At 47.5% G+C, this 24,289-nt stretch overlaps 1 protein-coding gene across 10 annotated transcripts in view; it reads left to right on the forward strand.

Annotated features, from left to right (window-relative positions):
- The window catches only part of LOC119973102 (microphthalmia-associated transcription factor-like), a 400,216-nt gene that overhangs the window by 366,840 nt on the left and 9,087 nt on the right, over positions 1 to 24,289 (forward strand). For all 10 annotated transcript variants that reach the window (XM_038810635.1, XM_038810638.1, XM_038810637.1 and 7 more), the window contains 3 exons: positions 9,007 to 9,078; positions 9,345 to 9,401; positions 10,008 to 10,083. In XM_038810635.1, coding sequence (XP_038666563.1) covers positions 9,007 to 9,078; positions 9,345 to 9,401; positions 10,008 to 10,083 — 205 coding nt within the window. The remainder of the gene's footprint in view (positions 1 to 9,006; positions 9,079 to 9,344; positions 9,402 to 10,007; positions 10,084 to 24,289) is intronic.

Here is a 24,289-nt window from a genome sequence, read left to right on the forward strand (position 1 = left end):
AAGATCCCATGGCGCAGTATTTTGAAAAAGATATCCTGGCCAATATTTATCCTCAATTAACATTGCAATAAACAGATGATCACATTGACGTTTGTTGTGTGCAAATTGGCTGCCTACATTGCAACAGTGATGATACTTCAGAAGTACCTAATTGCTGGTAAAGTGCCTTGGGGCATCTGGTGAATGTGAAAGGCATCCTCAAATAACAAGTCTTTTTTCTTTAAACTATCAAATTCCCTACTGAGTGTGTGTATATATATATGTTTGTTTCAGATGTGCAGTTACAAACAACAAAGGAAACTCTCTACTTAGATTTGCTCCATGCACAAAATATATCTATTTTGACTTGGATGCAAATAACAAATAATATTAGGTACATAAAAATTCTAAGTTAATATTGAGCAAAAGGAAAGGTATAGGGTAAGTACTGAAGTTAAGAAATTCAGTGCTGTTGAAGTGAGCTTCATGGCTCTTTTTAAAATCCTGCACAAGCCAAAGTTCATCAAAATATTTAAGCATTTATCTGATGTCATTGAGCATAAATGATTGGAGGAACCATTATTCCATTTTTTTGAAGCTTCGCTCTTTGCATCAAGAATTATTATTGTTAAGTTCATCAAGTGTCAGCCTTGGCCCAGTAGCAGTATTAATACATTAAAATAAAATAGCATTTCTCCTTTTTCTTGATATTTCTGATTCGTGGAACAATCACATAGTGAAGCAGCAGGTCATACCCTCAAAATTGAAATCTGAATAACTCTAGACAGCTGGGGGACTCTGTGGAGCTCATGCCTAAACGACAGAGTCTGCACGTTCTCCCCATGTCTGCGTGGGTTTCCTCCGGGTGCTCCGGTTTCCTCCCACAAGTCCCGAAAGACGTGCTTGTTAGGTGAATTGGACATTCTGAATTCTCCCTTAGTGTACCCGAGCAGACACCGGAGTGTGGCGAGTCGGGAATTTTCACAGTAACTTCATTGAAGTAAGCCTACTTGTAACACTAATAAAGATTATTATTGTAAAAATGAAAAGGTAAAAACATTTCCCAAATCCCACAGCACACAGTCGCTGAGTTGTTGAGAACAAATCAACAAGTGGAGGAGGTAGAATTGGTAAGAGTTAAGTCCGAAAGAAAGTAAAGGAATATACGTTCTGACATTCCTTTGGTAGTCTTGAAATTCCAGGTTGTTGCAACCAATATAAGCTGGTTCTTTTTCTGGAGACAGTCTCTTTTTAACATGTAATCTGTCATTTTTCAAAGTGGATGCAATGACAGTTGAATTCTTTTTGATTAAAATTCTCTATCTCTGTTGTATTCCAAAATGTAACAGAGATAGGGTTGTGAACTTGAGAATAGCAGGGAGAGAGATGATGTTACATTCTGCAGTTGTCTTCTTGTTACTGATGCATTCTACGGACTCTTTTTTTTCTTATGTAACCAACAGAAAAGCTTATAGTAGCTTTTCACAGGCGGGGTTCCAATCATGTGCCAGCTATTGGCACACAATGGAGGGCAATCCATATTAATGAAGGAGCGTTGATATACCTTTGTCGAAACTACCAAGTTGCCATTGTAATAGATAGAGGGCCCTGAGCACTCTCCTTGGATAGAGTTTTGTTAGTCCTTCTTTGTTCCTGACAGTTTCTGGAATCAAGTAGTCTGCTGGCCTATTGTTCCTATCTTTAGCAGAGTGCAGACAATGGCAGATGTGATGTCGATCGGGGACCTGCCATACATGACTCCTGGTAAATCATTTTCACAGGTTGCTAGAAGTGTGGCCAATTTTAGGTAAGGTGACTTCTGCAACCATTTTAAATCAAAGTGGGTGGAATTCTCCCAAACCCCTGCCGGTGTGTTTAACGGCAGGCATGGGGGGAGAATATGGTGGGAGGCTCAAAATAGTTCCAGGCCTGCGTGAATTTACAGTGGGATCTTACACTGGTGCCCCTACGGTGGGTCAGAAGACCCGCCAGACACCGGCATTAACCTTATTTGTATCCCATTAATGGGATGCAGATGAACCCCCCCCCCTCCCATGCCAGATTCTCCATGATGTCAGCGGGAAACGCATTCAGAACAAGTGTTGGGATTCATCTGAACAATGCTTAGGGCTGCTTCTGGAGTTCAGGATGGAGATTGCCAGCGACCTTGGAATGCCACAGCAGTGGATCGGGGGTGCATCTGCAGATAGGTGTCCTGGAGGAGGTCCATCTTCCAGCCTTGGAATTATTCTGCAGGTCCATCTTCATTCTCAAGAGGTCCATCATCTGGTCTCAGTGTTCCAAGAGATCTAACTTTATTTTCAGATGGTCTATCTTCATTCAATAGTGGGTCAGTGATGTTGGACACCTTTTCAATATGTCTACGTGCCATGCGTCATCCCGCCACTAACTATGGGGCTGAATTCTCCGTTTTGGAACTATGTCCTCATGCCATTGTGAAAACTGTGGTCTTTAATGCCAGGAAAACTGGAGTCAAAAGGCTACAGATTCACAGCCTTGAAGGGGGCTAACAGGCAGCTGTTGTGGAGCTCACAGCTCCAGCTGTCGATACGGCCCCCACATGTCCGGGTCAGAGGCTGAGCATGCACACGGCAGCGGCCGTGCCCATGGCAGACTCAGCCCGCGGACCTGAACCGCCGAAATAGTGCCCCTGATCGGCCGCTCGCCCGCCCCGGACTGCCCGCACACATAGTCCCCAGTCCTGAATGAGGCACCCCCTGCCCTCCGATCAACCCGCCCCCGACTGTGGCGGCCACGGACTGAGTCCCAAGGCATTACACCAACTGATGAAATTAACAATTAACATTCCACAATGCCATAACATATCGTCGTGCTAGGATATCTGAGGATGTAAAATGCACATCCTCATAATGGATGTGCTTAAAGGCAAATTATTTTTCTTCAGAGACGGGTATGTGTAAACAGACATTCAGTCAGAATACTAAAAAACAATGAAGGTATCTCTGCAATGTGAGTACTTTGATCATGCAATGAAAATCAATCAATACCATTTGATACTTCATGAAAAATGTTCATATACTCTTCAAAATTGAATCATTTATGTTCTTCGTGATGTCAGATTAAAGTAATCTGCAGTACATTGCACATGATAGTTCTATGTAAAAGTCTATCAGAAGGAGTGAGTGAGAAATTGGGTTCAACAGTCCCAGCATTTTAGGTATTATGAGAACCCTAAGAACCTTAAATGGCATGTGTGCACACCTGTGGGATGATTTGCACTGGATAGCACATGTTAATATACGTGCAGTGAACACATGCTAGCAGTATGCAATCCAAGGAGATCATGTGTCAACAAACAATGCTATTTGATTTTGGAGCTTAATGCTCCAGCTACCATCTTCTCAACTTTGTACAGCTGAACCTGTGTTCAGCAGCAGGAAGGACATCCTACCAGCATACCTAAAGTGATCATTAACTACTTAGATATTGGTTTCTGGTTGTTTTCTTAGTGCTCCTGCTAAGACTTTGCAAGGGCGTGGTGTTTTCTGTAGTTATTTCAAGTCGCAAAAGTCTATGCAGAGTGATGTGGTGGGTGCTGAAGGGTTTGGTGCTGACTTGAAGACTGCTGGCAAACTACGGATGCCCTAGTAACCACTCCCTTTGGAATTCATCACCACTTGGTAAATGAACAGAGCAGACAAGCTACTGGAAGAATGAGGAGGGTGAGGCTGATAAAAATTATCAGAAAAAGGTTTTCAGGAAGTTCTTGAAACTCAAGAGAGGAACAATGTGTGAGACATCAGTACTTCAGTAATGATGTCCTCACTGAAATCTGTAGCAGCTGCAATTACAACCACAAGAGTTCAAGTTCTGCATTATTATTGGGTGTCAAGGTGTCCTTTTCCAAGATTTTTTATGGGGCTGGCTCCTTGCAAGCTAAAGCAGGTAATATTTTGCAACATCTCAGTGATCTCACCCAGGTTTGTGTAAGGGATGAGAATCTGTGGAGAGCTAACTACATTTTATTCCCTCTTGGTGGAGACAAATGGAATGGAGAGAGCAAACACACAGCTTCACCAAGATCACAGAGTGCAAGGAACCATTGACCGCGCACAGATTGTTTTGTGGGCACTATGTGTAATCTTTATTCTGTATCGGAATCAAAAACAGTTTTTACTTCACCATCCAGCTAATGTGTGATCACAGGCAGTGTACCATGCAGGTCAGTGCCTGATATCCTTACAGGAGTTGTGATGCTTTCATTCCTGCAGTAGATAGCTGTGCCAGTGCCTTTGAGTTACCATGGCAAACAAAGAATATCTAATTGGTGACGCGGACTGTATGCTGATGACATTGTTGATGATTTTTGTACGCAACTTACACACATGTAGAGCATGCATACAACAGGTCACACTTCCTCCTAAATTATGATGGAGCAGACCACTGGTGAACTGAAATTATTTGTCTACTTCCTGGGCAGTTCTGGAGAAGCCCTGTAGTACTCAACAGAGTGGGTAACAAGATTCATGGTGGTCTGCTGTGTGCTGCACAACCTCACCATCATGAGGGGCCAGCCCTTGCAATCAGCTGTACAGCAGGCAATTGAGGAAGATGAAGAGGAAGGGAGGAGGCACCTTGATAGTCGCTTTCTTCATGGTCTGCCCACCAAGAACTAATCCAATTGTAACAGCAAAGCCAATCCCCAACAGTTTCACATGCAGTCACTTAAGATCACAACATCCACTTAACCACAAAGCAAAAGGAAAAGCTGACACTGCAAAATAAACATTCCAGTCCCAATTTATGAATTAAATCATGCCATATTGTAAATAATACTCTGTTGCATTCCCTTAGTGCCTGCTTTAGAAGTGCCAGTATTATTTCCTTGTGCTCGTCCAGTGACTGCCAGTGATAGACTTGGAGAAAAACCTCCGACCGAGAAGGCCCAGCTGTAGACTGTATCGTCTTGGCATGGGTGACAATAGCCTTGCCTAGGAGAGTGAATGCTCTCTTCCTGAGAGAGGACAGTCACATTGACTCCATGGGATAGTAACTGAGCAATTCTGGTAATCTATTGGAAGATAAGTTGCTGGAGAGCTGTGATACTTTGTTAACCTGTTTGTGCACACTAATCCACAGCAATGATGGCAGCAAGGTGACCTTGCAAGACAGCAGCCTGAGCCTCCACTGCAGCACACAGACTCAGGATGACTGCTGCATGGTCTGCAGTGAAAGCATTATCAGCCATCAGACACTGCATTTTGGTTGAGCCCCCAAGTGCTGTCAGGGAATAGATACCACTTCCATGCTCGAACGAATGAGCTCCAAGCTCTGCTGAAAGTACTTTTGACAATTGACTGCAAGCTTTCAGGCAGGCCTCCCAATGTACCAGGCATTTTGTTGTGCGTACCCATTAGTTCTTCTCGAGGCTTGTTTTTATTCACTCATAAGATATGGACGTTGCTAGATACACCAGCATTTATATCCCCTTCCTAATTGCTCTTCAGAAGGGAGCCAACCTTTTGACAGTGACTGGCTTGCTTGGCTACTTTAGAGGGTAGTTATGAATCAACACGTTATTCTGGGTCTGGGGTCACATATAGACCAGACCGGGTAAAGGAGTGCATATTTCCTTTCTCGAGGACATTAGTGAATCAGATTATATCTATGACAATCTGTTAGCGTTGAGGTCACCACTGTGGCGACCAGCTTTTTATTCCAAATATATTCAGTTAATTAAATTTAAATTCCCCAGTTACCATGGTAGGATTTGAACTTCTTTTTTGGGTCATTTTGAGAGCTCTGGACAACTAGTCTGGTGACATAACATTTGTGCTTCAGTCCCCATGCTGGCTACTAATGCCCCAACAAAATCCACACTGGAGGTCCTCTGCAGTAGAGCCTGTGTGCAGTTTCTGCGTGATTCAATGGAACAAAAATAGATTCCCATTTTGGGCGGGTTGAGCAGAGTGTTTCTTGGTGACTGCAGCGTCGAGAAAGACCCTGCTGTGCAGTGGCACTTTGCTGTTTTTTTTGGCCATGGCGGGGAAGCCCCTTCGAGGCAGCATCTCTGTGACTTCCTGCGCTGACAATCTCAGCTCACCAGTGCAGGAAGAGCACTCACAGATTGGGGTGACGTTTTTAAAGGCCGCCCTGATGTTTCGACCCCACCCTCGGGGATCTCACTGTGGCCTCCGTACTCCCCCCAATGCACTCCACTTGCCTCTTCCAGGGTTCTTGATTCCCCCCTCATCCCAACTCTTATGGTGTCCCACGGCTCCCTCTTTTAAATATGCTAATCTGGATCACACCCAGTGAGGGCGAGATCCAGATTGTGACATCTCGCAAGGTTCCGTTGAATCTCATGAGGCATTTCAAGCATCGCGAATCATGCGAGAGGCCTATCATGAGATTCAGTGGCCTCGTCACGCCACCAAGTCGGGCGTGAAGAGACTGGTAAGTCGTGCCCTCTTTCTCTAACGAACTGGCACTGCATTCTTTCCTCCTACCATGTCTGTAGCCCGCTCATGCCCGATGTCTCACCGTGTGCAGACCCCACTTCTAGGGCGAAATTCTCCCCTGCCCGGCGGGGCGGGGGGTCCCGGCGTGGCGGAGTGGAGCCGACCACTCCGGCGTCAGACCTCCCCAAAGGTGCGGAATTCTCCGCACCTTTGGGGGCTAGGCCCGCGCCAGAGTGGCTCCCGCTCCGCCGACTGGCGCCAGCGGCCTTTGGCGCCACGCCGCCCGGCGTCGGGGCTGGCCGAAAGGCCTTCGCCGGTCAGCGTGAGTCCACGCATGCGCCGGAGCGTCAGCGTCCGCTGATGTCACCACCGGCGCATGCGCGGTAGAGGGGGTCTCTTCCTCCTCCGCCATGATGGAGGCCGTGGCGGTGGCGGAAGAAAGAGAGTGCCCCCACGGCACTAGCCCGCCCGCCGATCGGTGGGCCCCGATCGCGGGCCAGGCCACCGTGGGGGCACCACTCGGGGTCCGATCGCCCCGCGCCCCCCTCAGGACCCCGGGGGCCCGCTCGCGCCGCCAATCCCACCGGCATAGAGGTGGTTTAAACCACGTCGGCGGGAGAGGCCTGACAGCAGCAGGACTTCGGCCCATCGCGGGCCAGAGAATCGCCGCGGGGGGCACGCCGATCGGCGGGGAGCGATTCCCGCTCACACCGATTCCCGGGTGGCGGAGGATTCCGGCCACGGCGGGGGCGGGATTTACGCCGGCCCCGGGCGATTCCCCGACCCTGCGGGGGTTGGAGAATTCCACCCCTAATCTTTCTCTTAAGGTGTGTGCAGTGCTGATGCTGCGAGTGTAAAATCAGGTGATGAAGCTATGCCTTCATAATAACTCTTCTTGGCTTTCCTAACCTGACCAGTTTGGGCCTCTGGAGTATTTGAAAGAGAAAAGATACCAAGGATAAGGGGTAAGGGGCTGGTTTAGCACAGGGCTAAATAGCTGGCTTTTAAAGCAGACCTAGGCAGGCCAGCAGCATGGTTCAATTCCTGTACCAGCCTCCCCGAACAGGCGCTGGAATGTGGCGACTAGGAGCTTTTTACAGTAACTTCATTTGAAGCCTACGTATGACAATAAGCAATTTTTGTTTTCATTTCATTGGCATGGGAATTAGAGGGAAGTAAGAGGCTTATGCACCATCTGTAAGTTGTAAATCAGAGTGAGTGTGAGATAAGGGAGAAGTGGAATATGACGAGAAGGAATTGGTTTGAGGATGCTATCATCTTCGAAGGTTTCAGTCCAGCTGATGGCTGCACTTCAACAATGAACATCCCAAGAATAGCTAGCATCGCTCCTGTATTGGCCCCTTTGACTATTTCCCACCTGCAGTTGTGCACCACCTACAAGAAAGAGCAAAGTGTTTCACTGAATCATGTGCAATCCGTTTAGCTGAAGTGGCTGCTGTGGTTGAATATTTAGCAATGTGTCTATATCTGTCATGTAGTGTGAATCTTGCAGCAATGCGAAGAGTGGGGGGGAGAGGGGAAGCATACGAATGTTGAGCATGATTCTTGATTAAGAGGCAATTGATAGGGGTATAATGATTTGAGTAGGTAAGACCTGCCATTTGATGATGCATTCGTTGGCCAGGGCATTAAACTTCTTTCAGTATTACATCCAGATATCAAAGTCGTCGAGGCTTGAATTCTAGCATTGACCTCCACTGCTATGTGATCCTATAACATTCTCAGAGTTCATCTGGAAGACTTCCTCCATCACCGGCGTGACAAATCCCAACATAAATACAGGGCATTTCTCTTCCTTGCCATCTCCTCCACCATGACCTCCAGCACAATGTCAGAAAACTGCAGAGGAGCTTCTCCCTATTTTGCCATTTCCCACTCTTTCTCAGGACAGATTATCTTCATTCACAACTCCCAGAACCTGCTCTAATCACAGTTAACCACCCCATGAAGTGTTCAAGCTAACCTTCAGTAATGCTAGTCTCTCTCAATATTGTCCCCCTCCTGATGCATTCAGCCTATAAACAACAGTTAGTTCTGGCTAGGTGCTGAGATCATTGAAATGAGCAGGTTGCATCGACCTGACATGCTGCTTGCATTGCAATCAATGTGTGTGAGTTGATCGTGCATCATGACCCCAGCACCCAATATGTGGTCTATCCAGTTTATTCACCTTCATATTTAAAATGTACCTTTTAAGGTTATTTTCTCTTTGTAAATCAAGAAATGATCCAGGGAACTGTAACATTTCAATAAACGCCAATGTTTCCTTTGCTCCTTTACAATTTTCATAATTGTACAATTTATTATAACACTCAAGTGTCCTTAACTTAGAAGCCTTTGAGATCGTGAACATTGGCATTACGCTACAATTTATTTGTAAAAAGTCATTTCTGTGATTACAAATAGTCAACCATGTTTAGGCATTAGCAGCAGTTCTGTTTAATCATGTTACTGCTGTGTCCCATTGAATTCTTCAATCAGTATAGATAGCTAAAATAACCTTATACTATTTACAAAGCAAAATGTTATTTGTAGTATAAATTGTTTTCTATATAATTCGCAGAATCAATGGTTGCAGGCATGGAACTCCATTTTAAAAGTCCCTCTATGAAAATGCATAATGCTCTATTACCAGGCAAGTTCTGATACACAGAATCTATTTCAATCATTCAACATTTCAACAGCCATTATTGTTTGTCTGTGATCAGGAAACATTGCTGATAATATTTTAACTCTGTAGTTCTGTTTGTTAACCTTAAAAAAAAAATATTTTGTTGTGTAGTCCAGAATTAGTTGTTGCCCCTTTGCTGGTGCAAATTGATTATAATTTGAAACAAAGGCAGTGGTTCCCCCTGAATTGGTCATCAGTTCCATTTCTAAACTTGAAGTTTTTATTTTCAGAAGCTGAAGCCAGAGCACTTGCCAAGGAAAGACAGAAGAAGGACAATCATAATTTAAGTATGCGTTCAATTATTTCCATTTTACAAAATTTAGCAAAATAGTCATAAATGTTGTACATCTAATTTTTGCAAAAACCTTTAAAGCAGAAATTTGAGGGTGTGCCCCCTATCATTTTTCTCTCTTGTAGTAAGGTTCTTCTGGGAGACATCAGGAACTATGCTTTATCAACCTCACTTTTTTCTTTATTCTTTCATGGGATTAGAGTGTCACTAGCAAGGCCAGAATCTCTTGTTTCCCTTGAATAGAGTGGCTGTGGTGGGTCGGGAGTCACATATAGCCAGATCGGGTAAGGATAGTAAGATTTTCTTCTCTAAAGGGCGTTGAGAACCAGATGGGTTTTTAACAACAATCGACAATGGTTTCATTAAAGTTTTTAATTCCATAGTATTTTCTTTTTATCGAATATTTCAATTTCATCATCTGCTGTGGTGGAATTTGAACCTAGATCTCTGGATTACTGAGTCTAGTGACAATACCACGGTGCCACCTCCTCCCCTGAGGGACTGATACTCAAATGTTATGCAGCATGGCAGCCATTTTTATTATTTCTGAACAACTAATTTTTTCTCTTGGATTAAGCTTCTTTACTTTTTATTCTCCAAGTTGAAAGAAGGAGAAGGTTCAACATTAACGATCGTATAAAGGAACTGGGTACATTAATTCCAAAGTCCAATGACCCGTAAGTACAGCTTCAGTTACATTTTTAGAATTTTGTTTCTCATTATTTTTTTTATTTTTTTAATAAACAATTTTATTGAGGTAGTTTTTGGCTTTATAAACAGTTACAGACATCATCAGAAAGAAAGCAAAAAAGGCAAAAATGTGCAAACATCCACGTACTTTCAATACTTCCATCGTAACATATTGCACAAGCCCGCTCCCCTCCCACCGGTACTACCCGCCATATTTTCCCTCCTACTCTACTCTACCCCCCCACCCCCCTGCTGACGCTCACTCTCCCACAAAGAAGTCAATAAATGGTTGCCACCTCCGGGTGAACCCCTGCACAGATCCCCTCAAGGCGAACTTAATTTTTTCCATCCCCAGGAAACTCGACATGTCCGCAAGCCACCACTCAGTCTTCGGGGGCTTTGAGTCCCTCCACGCCAATAATATTCGTCGCCGGGCTATCAGGGAAGCAAAGGCCAACACATCGGCCTCTTTCTCCCCCTGGACGCCTGGGTCTTCCGAAAACCCAAAAATTGCCACCCCTGGACTCATCACCACCCTTGTTTTTAGCACCTGGGACATGACCCCCGCAAATCCCTCCCAGTACCCCCTCAGCTCAGGGCATGCCCAAAACATGTGAACATGGTTCGCTGGTCCTCCCGCGCACCGAGCGCATTTGTCCCCTATCCCAAAAAATTTGCTCATCCGAGCCACCGTCATATGGGCCCGGTGAACGACCTTAAATTGGATCAGCCCGAGCCTAGCACATGTCGCGGTCGAATTTACCCTACTCAGGGCCTCTGCCCACAGCCCATCCTCTATTTCCCCGCCTAGCTCCTCCTCCCATTTAAGTTTCAGTTCCTCTGTCTGGGACCCTTCCTCCCTCATAAGCACCTTATATATACCCGAGACTCTGCCCTCCCCTTCTTCCCTCCTAGAGACTATTCTGTCGAGGATCCCCATTGGCGGGAGGTGCGGGAAAGATGGGACCTGTCTACGAACAAAGTCCCGCAACTGTAGGTATCTAAAATCATTTCCCCTTACCAACCCAAATTTCTCCTCCAAGCTCCTCAAACTCGCGAAGCTCCCTTCCAGGAACATATCACCCACCCTTCCCGCCCCTGCTCGCCGCCATACTCGGAACCCCCCATCCATACTGCCGGGGGCAAACCGATGGTTGTCGCAGATTGGCGCCCAGACAGACGCCCCCATCTCCCCCACATGCCTCCTCCACTGGCCCCATATCCGCAGGGTCGCCACCACTACCGGGCTGGTGGTGTACTTGGCCGGCGGCAGCGGTAGAGGAGCCGTGACCAGGGCTTCCAAGCTGGAGCCCCTGCACAAAGCCGTCTCCACCCGCTCCCAAATAGACCCCGTACCCACCATCCACTTCCTTATCATAGCGATGTTGGCCGCCCAGTAATAATTGATCAGACTCGGCAAAGCCAGCCCTCCCTCGCTGCGGTTCCTCTCCAACATTGCCTTCTTCACCCGCGGGGATTTTCCCGCCCAGATAAAGCTCATGATCAGCCCGTTAACTCTTTTGAAGAAGGACTGTGGGATAAAGATCGGGAGGCACTGAAAAATAAACAAAAATCGAGGGAGGATTGTCATCTTTACAGTCTGCACCCTCCCTGCCAGCGACAGCGGGAGTGCATCCCATCTCCGAAACTCTCCCTTCATTTGCTCCACCACCCTGGCCAAATTTAACTTATGCAGCCTGCCCCAGTCTCGTGCCACCTGGATTCCCAAATACCGGAAATTTTCCTCAACCAGCCTAAACGGTAGCCCTCTCAATCTGTTCTCCTGGCCCCTTGCCTGGACCACAAACATTTCACTCTTGACCGTATTTAATTTGTATCCTGAGAACTGGCCGAACTTCCTCAGCATTCCCAGTATAGTTCCCATCCCGGCCACTGGGTCTGACACGTACAGGAGCAGGTCGTCTGCATAAAGAGAAACCCTGTGTTCAACCCTGCCCCTCACCATCCCCTTCCAACCCTCTGCGGCTCTATGGCCAGCGCAAACAGCAGCGGGGAGAGCGGGCAGCCCTGTCTGGTCCCTCGGTACAACCTAAAGTACTCCGACACTTCTCTGTTAGTCCTGACGCTGGCCCTCGGGGCCTGATATAATAATTTGATCCAATCCACCAATCCCTCCCCGAACCCAAACCGTCCGAGCACCTCCCATAGATAGTCCCACTCCACCCGGTCAAAGGCCTTCTCAGCGTCCATTGCCACCACTACCTCCACCTCTCTACCCGCCGGGGGCATCATTATCACATTGAGTAATCTCCTCAAATTGGCCGCCAGCTGCCTACCTTTCACGGACCCCGTTTGATCCTCCCTAATCACCTCCGGTACACAGTCCTCCATTCTACCCGCCAGCACCTTTGCCAGGAGCTTGGCATCTACATTAATCAGGGAGATTGGCCTGTAGGACCCGCATGCCTCCGGGTCTTTACCCCGCTTCAATATCAGAGATATGGTGGCTTGTGACATTGTCGGCGGCGGGGTCCCTCTGTCCCTTGCCTCATTGAAAACCCTCGCCAAGACCGGGCCCACCAGCTCAGAGAACTTCCTATAAAACTCTACTGGGTATCCATCCGGCCCCGGGGACTTCCCCGACTGCATAGCCTTAAGGCCCCCCAATACCTCCTCTACTCTAATCGGGGCCCCCAGCCCTTCCACTCGCCCCCCACCAACTGTTGGGAATGTTAACCCGTCCAGAAACCTTTTCATCCCCTCCGGTTCTTCCGGCGGCTCCGAAGTGTACAGCTTACGATAGAAGTCCCGGAATACCCTATTCAATTCTGCCGGGTCCTCCACTTTGCGCCCCCCTCGTCCCTCACTCTACCTATTTCCCTGGCCGCCTCCCTCCTCCTGAGTTGCTGTGCTAACAGTCTGCTAGCCTTTTCCCCATGCTCGTACACCACTCCTCTCGCCTTCCTAAGCTGTTCCACGGCCCTGCTCGTGGATAGTGCCCCCAGTTCCGCCTGTAGTCTCTGCCTCTCCCTGAGTAAAACACCCCCGGGGACTTCGCGTGCTCTTCATCTATCCGACCCATTTCCCTGACCAATCTATCCATCTCTGCCTGGTCTGCCTTGGCTCTGTGGGCCCCAATTGAAATCAGCTCCCCCCGCACTACTGCCTTTAGCGCCTCCCACAAGGTCGCCGCTGAGACCTCCCCCGTGTCATTCACCTGCAGGTAATTTTTTATGCATTTCCGAAGCCTCTCGCAGATCCCCTCCTCCGACAGCAGTCCCACATCTAGCCTCCATTGCGGGCGTTGATAGCTCGCTCCCCCGAACTGCAGGTCCACCCAATGCGGGGCATGGTCTGAAATGGTAATTGCTGAGTATTCCGTGTTCTTTACCTCCCCCATACAGTCCCTGCTTAGTACAAAGAAATCTATCCTGGAATATACTTTATGGACGTGCGAGTAAAACGAGTAGCCCCTTCCTGTTGGCTATCTCTCCAGGGGTCCACTGCCCCCATTTGCTCCATAAACCCTTTCAGCTCCCTTGCCATTGCTGAGAGTCTACCCGTTCTGGGACACGACCGATCCAAAGTCGGCTCTAGGACCATGTTAAAGTCCCCTCCCATTATTAGCCTGCGAGATTCCAGGTCCGGGATCTTCCCCAGCACTCTTTTAATGAAGTCCACGTCATCCCAGTTCAGGGCATATATATTCACCAGCACCACTCTTCTCCCCTCCAGTCTGCCCCATACCATCAGGTATCTGCCCCCCCTGTCTGCGGATATGCCCTCTGCCTCAAATTGCACGCGCTTGTTGATCATGATTGCCACCCCTCCGGACTTCGAGTCCAAGTCCGAGTGGAAGACCTGGCTAATCCAGCCCTTCCTTAGCCTGGTCTGGTCCGACACTTTCAGATGTGTCTCCTGCAAAATAATTACGTCCGCCCTCAGGGCCCGCAAGAGCGCGAACACCCGCGCCCTCTTAACCGGCCCATTCAGTCCCTTGACGTTTCAGGTGATCAGCCTGGTCGGGGGGCACATCCCATCCCCCCTACCCCGCCGGTCAGCCATAGCCTTTCTCGGGCCGGCCCCTGGCCCGTGCGTCGCGCCATTCCTGGCCCGCCCTTTGGCTGCCTCCACCCTCGACCTCCTTTCCAGTGCCTATTTCAAGTCCCTCTCCCATCAGCAGAACAACCCCCCCCTCCCCTAACCCCATCCCCCGATACCCCCACCCCTGCCATCTACTGGCTGTAACTTCCCCCCCCATCTGACTCCCTTGACTAGCCAATCTGCTAGCCCGGTGACTCAACACTCCGGCGCCTTCCTGTCTCATTCCCATTGTTTCCCCGTCCTCCTCCCCACCCACTGGGGCAAGCCAGCTCCAGTGTCTTCCGCGAGCTGCACAAAAAGCACAAACCAGCCCAAACAGAAAAAAAAAACCCACAGATAAAAGAGAAAAAGCACATAAATATATACCCAACCCCCCCCCCCCCCATAAGAAACAAGAGAGACCACAAAAAAACAAAAAGAAGGAAGGGGGGGTTAACCCCCCAAACCAATGTCCATGAAAAAGGAAAGAGTCTCAAATGTTCTGCTTGGCCCAGCAAACCGTTGAGCAGCAGTCCAGGCTCATTCGGCGTTCCTTCCCACAGAAATCCTCGGGCCCTTACTCGCGTCCTTGGGGCCTCCTTTCGGGACCAGCCCCAGGTCCCTCACAAAATCCATCGCTTCTTCGGGCTCGGAGAAGTAGTGGTGTTGACCCTGGTGCGTGACCCATAGCCGAGCTGGGAACAGCAGACCAAACTTCACGTGCTTCTTGAACAGCACCTCCTTGACATTCTTAAAGGCTGCTCGCCACCGAGCCACCTCCTGGCTTAGGTCCTGATAAATGCGGAGAACACTGTTGTTCCACGTGCTGCTCCTGGCGCTCTTTGCCCACTGCAGCACCCGCTCCTTGTCCACGAACCTGTGGAACCTAATCACCATCGGGCGGGGGGTCCGCCCGGCCGCCCCTGCCTTGCCTGCACTCTGTGTGCCCCCTCCAGCTCCAGCGGTTGCGGAAAGGCTTCGGCCCCCATCAGCTGCTTCAGCAGGTCTGCTACAAACGCTGCAGCATCAGCTCCCTCCGCCCCCTCCGGGAGGCCGACCATCCTCAGATTGTTCCTGCGGACTCTATTCTCCAGCTCCTCCACTCTGTCCAGCAGTCTTCTCTGCCGCTCTTTGAGGCCGTCAACTTCTAGCGCTGCAACCGTTTGCGCATCCGCCTGCTCCTCCACCGCCTCTCCCAGCTCCTTAACTTTAACATCCTGGGCGTCCAGCCTCTGGTTCAGCTGATCCACCGCTTTCTGGATTGGGTCCAAGCTGTCCCGCTTCAGCGCTTCAAAACTGGACTTCATTACCTGGAGCATGTTATCCAGCGCCTGCTGGATTGCTGAGTCCGGGGTCCGTGTGTCCGCCATCTTAGGTCCCAGGTAATTTTCTTCAGGTCCTTGTCTCTGTCCCTTTTTCTCCTTCTTCTTCTGCCTTCTGGAATCCCGCTGTTCCATGTGCCGCAGCCCGCTCCTCAGCACCTTCGCTGCCGCCTTCCTTCGCCCAGCTCCTTAAATCTTACCTTCTGGGCATCTGAAGTGGGTCCAAGCTGACCCTCTTCAGCAACTCCAAACTTTTTTTCCTTGTCCTGGAGGAAGGAAGGTCCATGGGTCCGCCATCTTACCCTTCAGGTCAGTTTCCTCCTTGCCTCCGTGTCTCTCTCTCTCTCTCTCTTTCTTCCTCTACCTGCTGGCTGCTCTCCTCTTCTTTCCCAGCAGCCTTTTTGCCGCCCCAGTGGTCCCGCTATCGCGGGGAATCAGCTGCTAAGCCCCGCTGGAGTGAGAGCCCGCCGAATGTGCGGCTCACTCGGACATCGCCACCACCGGAAGTCTCTTGTTTTTCATTATTTATTGACCTCCTTGGATAATTATCTTATAAGCTGATGTCAGTCTTGAATCTCACAGGTACATTTGCTATTCAAATAGAGGAATTAATCTTTTGGAACAATTCAACGTTCCCACTGAACATTGGGTTTTCCTTTTGACTGTATAATCTCTTTTTGGAACAAATCTAAGTTGAAACTGAAAGTAAATCTATGACAAAGTGCAAAAATACAGGGAGAAACTTAGAAGACCCAAACTTATTGTAATACAATCATTTGTGTGTGAAAGCAGGTTCAGCAGGACTTTATAATCTCATTACAACATTTACATTGGCACCACAGGGTGAAAGTGAGGTAACCACCTGTCCCAATTTCTCTATTTCGTCAGCCAGCACTCCCGTCAGAAACAGACGTGGGCCTAATTAATATACTTACTAGCATGTTTCAACCAAAGTCTCTACAATCCATAATTCCTTTATCTCTGACTCCTTACTGGTTGTAATTAATGCAATCATTAAGCAGGTGAAAACTGTCATTTCATCGTGATCTCCTTGTTAAGCTGCAGATACCGTGCTCTGCATTGTTTCCAACCGTTTTGTCTCCAATGCTGCTTCTCCTATTGTTATCAATGATGTCAGTGGAGTGAAAGTTTACAAAGTGGCAGGAGACATCCTGTTCTTGAGATTTTCCTCTTATTGTATGTTTATTTGTCTGCAAGAGTCGGAGTAGGTGTTTGCCCTGTTGAGGGTTTGTGAAGACGTGTGAGGCAGCTTAGTTGAGCATGTGTGGTGAGGGAAAAAGGCAGCAAAAATGGGCAAGAGTGGTAAGTCATTGTGTGGGCAGTAGCAGGTGTGTTGAGTTGAGTGCAAGCAGAAAAAGGCACTGCAGGTGCCTCAGCCCCTGTGGTTCTCCAACAGGATTGAGATTCTTGCTCCCCATATGGACTAGAGCAGAGACTGGAAGAAGAATGTGCAAACTGACCAGAGCACCATGGTACAGGGAGCTATTCAAGTTGGGGGAGAAAAGAGAGACAGATTATTACCTGGCTCATGTGCAAATTGGCATAGGGTAGATAAAATTATGCAGATGAATATGTGGCTCAAAGATTGGCACACTGGCATCAGTACTGGGGAAAGTGGGGGCTGTACCATTGGGACAGCCTACATCTGAATTTTGCTGTGGCCAGTGTTCTTGCAAATCGCACAACTAGGGAACTAGTGAACTAAATAGAGGGAGGGTGTTCTGTCTAGGTGATATCTAGGCTTGCAACGCAAAAGGATATGACAGCTTAACAAGGCAGCTATTTAGGTGATGATACACCTAGTGCGATAGCAAGAGAAAGAGTGTACAAACATAAAAAATAGGGTCAAAAAGGGAAAAAGTGGTAACAAAGCAAAATTAGTAGCTGTTTACTTATATACACATAGCATTCAGCACAAAGGAAATGAAATGAAATTGAGGTTAATGGGTATGATCCTATAGCCATTACAGAGACATGATTACAAGAAGGAAAAAAAATGGGAACTAAATTTTCAGGAGTATGTGACTTTTTGTACGGACAAGCAGGAAGGAAAGGGGAATAATAATAATAACCTTTATTAGTGTCAGAAGTAGGCTTACATTAACACTGCAATGAAGTCACTGTGAAAATTCCCGAGTGGCCACACTGTGGCGCCTGTTCAGGTACACACAGGGAGAATTCAGAATGTCCAATTCACCTAATAAGCGCGTCTTTCACGACTTGTGGGAGGAAACCAGAGTACCCAGACGAAAACCACACAGACACGGGGCGAACGTGCAGATTCCGCACAGACGGTGACCCAAGTCGGGGACCGGACCCAGGTCCCTGGCGCTGTGAAGCAACAGTGCTAACTACTGTGCTACCCATCCATAGTGCTACCGTGCCCCTAATGGGGTAGCTTCATTAGTACGAGATGGAACACGTACAGTAGCATGAAATGATCTTGGATCGGAAGATACAGGCCGGTATTCTCCAAACTCCCGGCCAAGTGTTCACAGTGGCGTCAAAGCTGGCGCGAGAGACGCCGGCATCAACAGGTCTCCAGGCCCAGTCATTCTCCCCTTCGCCGGGGTAAGCACGGCACCGGAGTGCTGTGCGCTGCCCACACACGGCTAGCGCTGGTCCACGCATGCTCCTCACGGCCAGCACGGGTCCGCACATGCGCGCCACGGCCGTCTCCGCACCGCCTCCCCGGACAACATGGCGGAGCCCTACAGGGGCCCGGCGTGGAGGAACATAGCCCCCCCCCCCCCGAAAGAGCACGCCACCTGATCGGTTGTCCCCGATCGTGGGCCTGGCCACCATGAAGGCCCCCCCCCCCCCCCCCCCCCCCCCCCGGAGTCAGCCCCCCCCCCCCGACCAGGACGGCCTCTGCAGCCAGAACGCCAAGGTCCTGCCGGGTAGTATCATACGCGAACGCGGAGAATCACCAGGGGAACCACTTTCAATGGCCCCCGAATGGCGCCACAGTGACCTCGCCGGCGCGATTGGCGCCGATTCTCCTATCACCGGAGAATCGACGGCCCGGCATCAGTGCCCCGTGGCGGGAATTGCGTGCCTCCCCCCACCCAGCGATTCTCCGACCCGGAGTGGGTCTGGAGAATCCCGCCCCAGAATCCATCTGGGTAGAGGAAAGAAAGAAATGATAAGGGGGAAGAAGACAATGGTGGAAGTAGTCGACAGGACCCCAAACAGTAGCTGTACTGTAGGACAGAGAATAAATCAGGAGATAAAAAGAGGGGCCACACCATATCGATCCACCTTGCCTGTTAACTCCTCTCTCATGGTGAAAAATGTGCTCAGCTCATTGGAAACTCTTTTAATGTTGCAGGCCTTCCCTTTATGATAGTGTCATGTAGCTGCCTGCATATGTGATCCGTTTGTCTGACAGCTTTGAGTTAATCAGTTCTGCATGATGATAGCACTTGCATTGTCATAATATCGAGGCCCCCCTCACAATCTGCTAGGAATTGCTCCTTACCACACTTGTAGATCACGTGAAGATTGTGTCACCGGAAACCACGTATTGGCCCTTAATGTACAGTGACATAGAGAGGGAAATGTCCAGGTGTGCACCATGCAACTGGCTCAGGCCTCACCAAACCACAGAACCACTGCACCTCCATCAGGTTCCAGATCATCGCTGCAGGTGTGGTGATGCAGTGTGGAGGGTTTTTTTAAGGGTGGTGATGAGCAGCTGATGAGCAGTTTCGACGTTGACAGTGCGGCCATATGAAATCATGGAATTTCTGACAGGTGACGATAAGAGCAGGGAGTTCCTTCTCAATCTAGGCATAGCGAGTCTGGATTCGGATTTGATTTAGTGTCACATGTATGAAGGGACAGTGAAAAGTATTGTTCTGCATACAGTCTGGATCGTTCCATACATGAAAAAGCACAGGACATACGATAAATACACAATGTAAATACATAGACACAGACATCGGGTGAAGCATACAGAGTGTGGTAGTACTCAGTAGAGAAGATTTGTGGAGAGATCAGTTTAGTCCATAGGAGAGTATTTCAGGAGTCTGTTAACAGTGGGGGAAGCTGTTTTTGAACCTGTTAGTGCGTGTTCACCGACTTTTGTATCTCAGTAAGAGCCCTTGATGCAAAAGCCAGAGTAGACATCTGCCATATAGTCTTTGTATTGTCTTGAACTGGCTTCACTCCATCAACAGTCAGCAGGTGGTCCATGTCGGAGACCTTACTGATTGTGAATCTGCATTTGGCATTGTTGAGCTTCAACGGTATGGTTCTGATTCTGTCGAGAACCAGGTGCTGATGTTCATTGTGCAACTCCAAATTCGGACATCATCAATGATAATGTCACATGATTTCCCTGCAAAGAGCTGTTCCATGGATCTTTGAAAGTTCTCACCATCAGTAGAGACAACCATAGGGCATGCGGAGGAACCTATTTCTCTGCCCACTGGAAACACGAACGTAGTGAGCTTTGAAGATTCTTCATCAAGTGGGATGTGCCAAAAACAGCATTTTGCATCCAAGATGCTCAAGACCTTGGCATTGGGCATGTCGGCTATGACCTGCTCAACTGTCATAGGGTGATGAGGTCTCAGAAATGTTCTGTTCATGTGAACTGGGTTGATACAGATTCTCTGACTCTGCCGTCTTTCTTCACTGCAGCTACCATCGCGGATATCCATTCCATTGCCTCATCTACGAGGGCTGTGACAGTCAGTCGTCATTCTGTCTAGTTTGTTTATTACCTTCTCTTTCATGGTCAAGGGATACTCATCTTGGAGCACAGACAGCAGGTGGTACTGAGTCATCCACTTTCATGTGAAATATAACAGGCAGCTTCCCAGTGATATCACAGTCAAACAGGTCTGTGTATTCCAGCATCTCTTGGGCATTTGATATACCACCAACTCATTCACTTTCTTTATATACTGAGCCTTGGAAGGGTAGCTGGCTGCAACGTGTCTTGTGATAGTGACCAGTTGATCTGGTTTCGATCTGCAACATTTGGCAAAGTCATTGCATTTGCCACAGATATTGCAATGCTTGTTGAATGTAAAACAACCACTTTTTGTGGGTGTTGGCCATCGCAGTTCGAGCAGGGTGTGTTCTGTACTGAGAAGACATCAGTTTCTCCTCTTAATTCCTTAGAGCTCCCCTCAGACTGTTGATTCAACATACAAATATTAATTCCAACATTAGTTTTTTTGGTGGAAAAAGCAACTGCTTGTCACAAGCTCAACAATACCACCATGCACTCCACGCACCAAACGGTCTCTTACGAGTTCATCAGTGAGAGTACTGAGTGCACACTTTTTTGCCAAAAATTTCCGTTATTGAGTCGTACAATTGTATCGATTCATTCACTTTCTGATTAGCAGTGATGAAAACGTGTCTATCCATGATGACAGTTTTTACAGGCGTGCATATCTGTTCTAATCCTCTTGGTCTTCCCCCTCCTGGAATATAAAAGGATTCCAATTTACAGCTTCTCGGCCCACTAGGTTCAGAAATGTGTAGGCTTGGACTTTCTCCGACTTGTCGGAAGACCGGCATAGCAATATAGGCGCTATTCTTTCTCAAACGTTTTACAATTGTCAGCGATGATCTCATCAAAAATTAGTGTGTCGATGCATCAAAGACCTTGTGCCATCTCAGCCAGTTCTTGACACCATGTAATATTGTGGGGTTGTGTCGTAATGATGGTGAGGTCTACAACTTCAACAGTTTATTATAAAGATCTTCAACAGCTCTTATACCAAGCCTGCAGCCACACTGGTGAGAACTCCTATTTTACTGACACATCACTTCTGTGCAGGTCATGTCAATATATACATGAGTACACATGCCACAGTAACCATCAAATGTTGATGCCTATTCCTGTTACCAACAGCTAATAACAACACAGATCCCATTACTTCTGCTGTCCACATTTAAAATCAGTCAAGAAGCATTGAGAAATTCCCTTCCATTATAGTGAATTGCAACATTGTGGTTAATGGGTTAAGCACGCTGTATTTTAGGCAAAAATGGGCCTTCACTGACTCAATTGTCCCTCAAGAAGGTGCAGTTATCTTAAACACTTCAGCTCAAACTGGTGTCAAGCTGCACTTTAGACAATGCAGTGTTGATTGCAATAACAATGTAAATTACACCGTTAAGGGTAGTGAAAGTATCCAACTGATACCTTTCATCATGGCTGCGTCACATTCATCGCTGCATATGCTTACAGCTGCTCTTCATAATTCAGTTTTCTGATTACACATTAATAAGGAATATTCTAAAATATAATTGTTTCTAAAAGAAATAGCTGAATTCCGATTAGCAATCGATATCCTAGCACTAAATCTATTTCTTTGATGGTAAACCATCCATCGCGTATAGTGGGCAAACAACACTAGCCAACTGTAAATTGGCTACTGTACTGGTAACAATATGGTGGCCACTGTGTACAGGCCTCATGCCACATATCAACCTTTCATTTTCTTAAGGAATTGTACTTATTTTATCCATCTGGGTATGATTGAAAATTTAATGAACTTGCAAGCATCTGAACTCAAGAACCCCAGCTTTCAATCCAGTATTTTATAAATTGAATTATAAAATGTTCAAATTCTTCATGAAAATAACTTTTATTTTATGCCTTACATAAGCATGATATAACATTTGAATCAACATGTTGTTGGATGTATTCCTTTACCCGGAAGATCTGTATTTGTAATGTTTATAAGCCATCGCTGCTGGACAGAGCTCGGCTTGTTTCACATTGCATTCCTGCCAAAAACAAATTCTGGTCTATTTTGTTGGATTAATGCTGGATCATCCATGTTTGGTAGGATAAGAAATACATTTAATTGCTACAGATATTGAGGGTATTATCACTTCACTTAAGCAGTTGGCCCAATAGAAATTAAAAACCAGTAAAATGGCCAACTCAGCGAACCTGTCATTTACTTGCATTATGAAGTGTATTTGTTCAATTATTATGCAATTAGCAATTTGGAAACAAATATTAAGAACATAAGAAATGGAAGAGGGAGTAGACCATAATGGACTCTCGAGCCTGCTTCACCGTTCAATATGATCAAGGCTGATCTTGAGCTCCAAATATCTGCCTATCTCAGCCTTAAATATGTTTAACAAAGGGGCACCCACGATCCTCTGGAGTGGACAACTCCAAAGATTCACAATCCTTTAAGTGAAGAAATTTCCACCCTAAATGATCAACCTACATATCCTGAGACTCTTCCCCTTGTTCTAGATTCCGCAGCCAGGGGAATCAACCTCTCAGCATTTACCTTATCAAGCCCCTTAAAAATTGTGTATTCCATCACCTCTTACTCTTCTAAACTCCAAAGAGTGTATGTCCAGTTTACTCAACCTTTCATTATAGGACTGTCCCTTCATCCCAGGAACCAATCTGGTGAGCATTCACTGTACCGCCTCCAATGCCCATGTACTGCCTCCAATATCCTTCCTTAAATATGGGAACCAAAATTACACACAGTATTCCAGTCTCACTAAAGTCCGATAAAAATATAGCATATGTTTACACTCCAATCCCCTTGCAATAAAGGCCAACATGTTCTTTGCCTTCCTAATTGGCTGCTTTACCAGCGTGTTAATTTCCTGTGTTACTTGTATGAATCCAGTCATTCTCTCTAAACAGATGTTTCAGATCTCTTCTTTCTTTTTCTATTTTTGCTACCTCACACTTCTCCACATTATGTTCCATCTGCTACCTTGTTGCCCACTCATTGAACCGGCCTGTATCTCTTTGCAGCCTTCTTGTATCTTCCACACACCTAACATTCTCACCCAGTTTTGTATCATGAGCAAATTTGGACACATTTTGATGTCTTTGTCTAAATTATTTAAAGATATTGTAATTGGCTGAGGTCCCAGCACTGATCCCTAAGGCACTGCATGAGTTCAGTCCACAAACTTGAAAATGCCCATTTGTTTCTCTGCTTCCTGTCTATTAGTCAATCCTCCATCCACATTACCCCCAACTCCTTGAGTCCTTAGTGTATTAACCTTTTGTTTGGCTGCTTACTGAACACCATTTGGAAATCCATCTGCACCAATGCACCCTTGTCCACTCTTCCAGTTACATTCTCAAATATCTTCCTTAGTAACAGATTACAGTGAGTTCCTGACAATTAAATCAGGCTAACTCGCCTTCAGTTCCTTGGTTTTTCTCCTTTATTGAAATTAGGTATTACACTTGCTAAATTTCAATCCATTGGGACTGTTCAACAATCTAGGGAATTTTGATGAACATCAGTGAAATATTGGACTTCTGTCAGTATTTTATCAAAAGCAAATAGGAAATAAATGTGTCACACCAGAACAATTTGCATGATGAATTACAACTATTGGGATTCTCCGACCCCCCCCCTCCACCGGGTCAGAGAATCACCGGAGGGCGGCGTGAATCCCGCTCCGACGCCGGCTGCCAAATTCTCCGGCGCCGGTTTTCAGGCGGGGATCACACTGTATCACACTGTGCCAGTCGGGGGCCGTTGGCAGCGTTCCCGCTCCCCCAGCAATTTTACGGGCCCTGATGGGCCGAGCGGCCATCTGTTTTCGGCCAGTCCCGCCAGCGTAAAATAGACATGGCCCATCCCGGCGGGACCTGGTTCGGAGGATGGCTAGTGGAGTCCTCGGGGGGGGATCCCATGGGGGGGAGGGGGGGGGGGGGGGGGGGATCCCATGGTGGCCTGGCCTGACATCGGGGCCCACCGATCTGCGGGCGGGTCTATGCCGTGGGGGCACTCTTTCCCTCCGCGCCGGTCTCTGTAGGACTGCGCCATGGCCGGAG

Source organism: Scyliorhinus canicula, chromosome 11 (assembly GCF_902713615.1).
Source record: "Scyliorhinus canicula chromosome 11, sScyCan1.1, whole genome shotgun sequence".
NCBI classification, from domain to species: domain Eukaryota; kingdom Metazoa; phylum Chordata; class Chondrichthyes; order Carcharhiniformes; family Scyliorhinidae; genus Scyliorhinus; species Scyliorhinus canicula.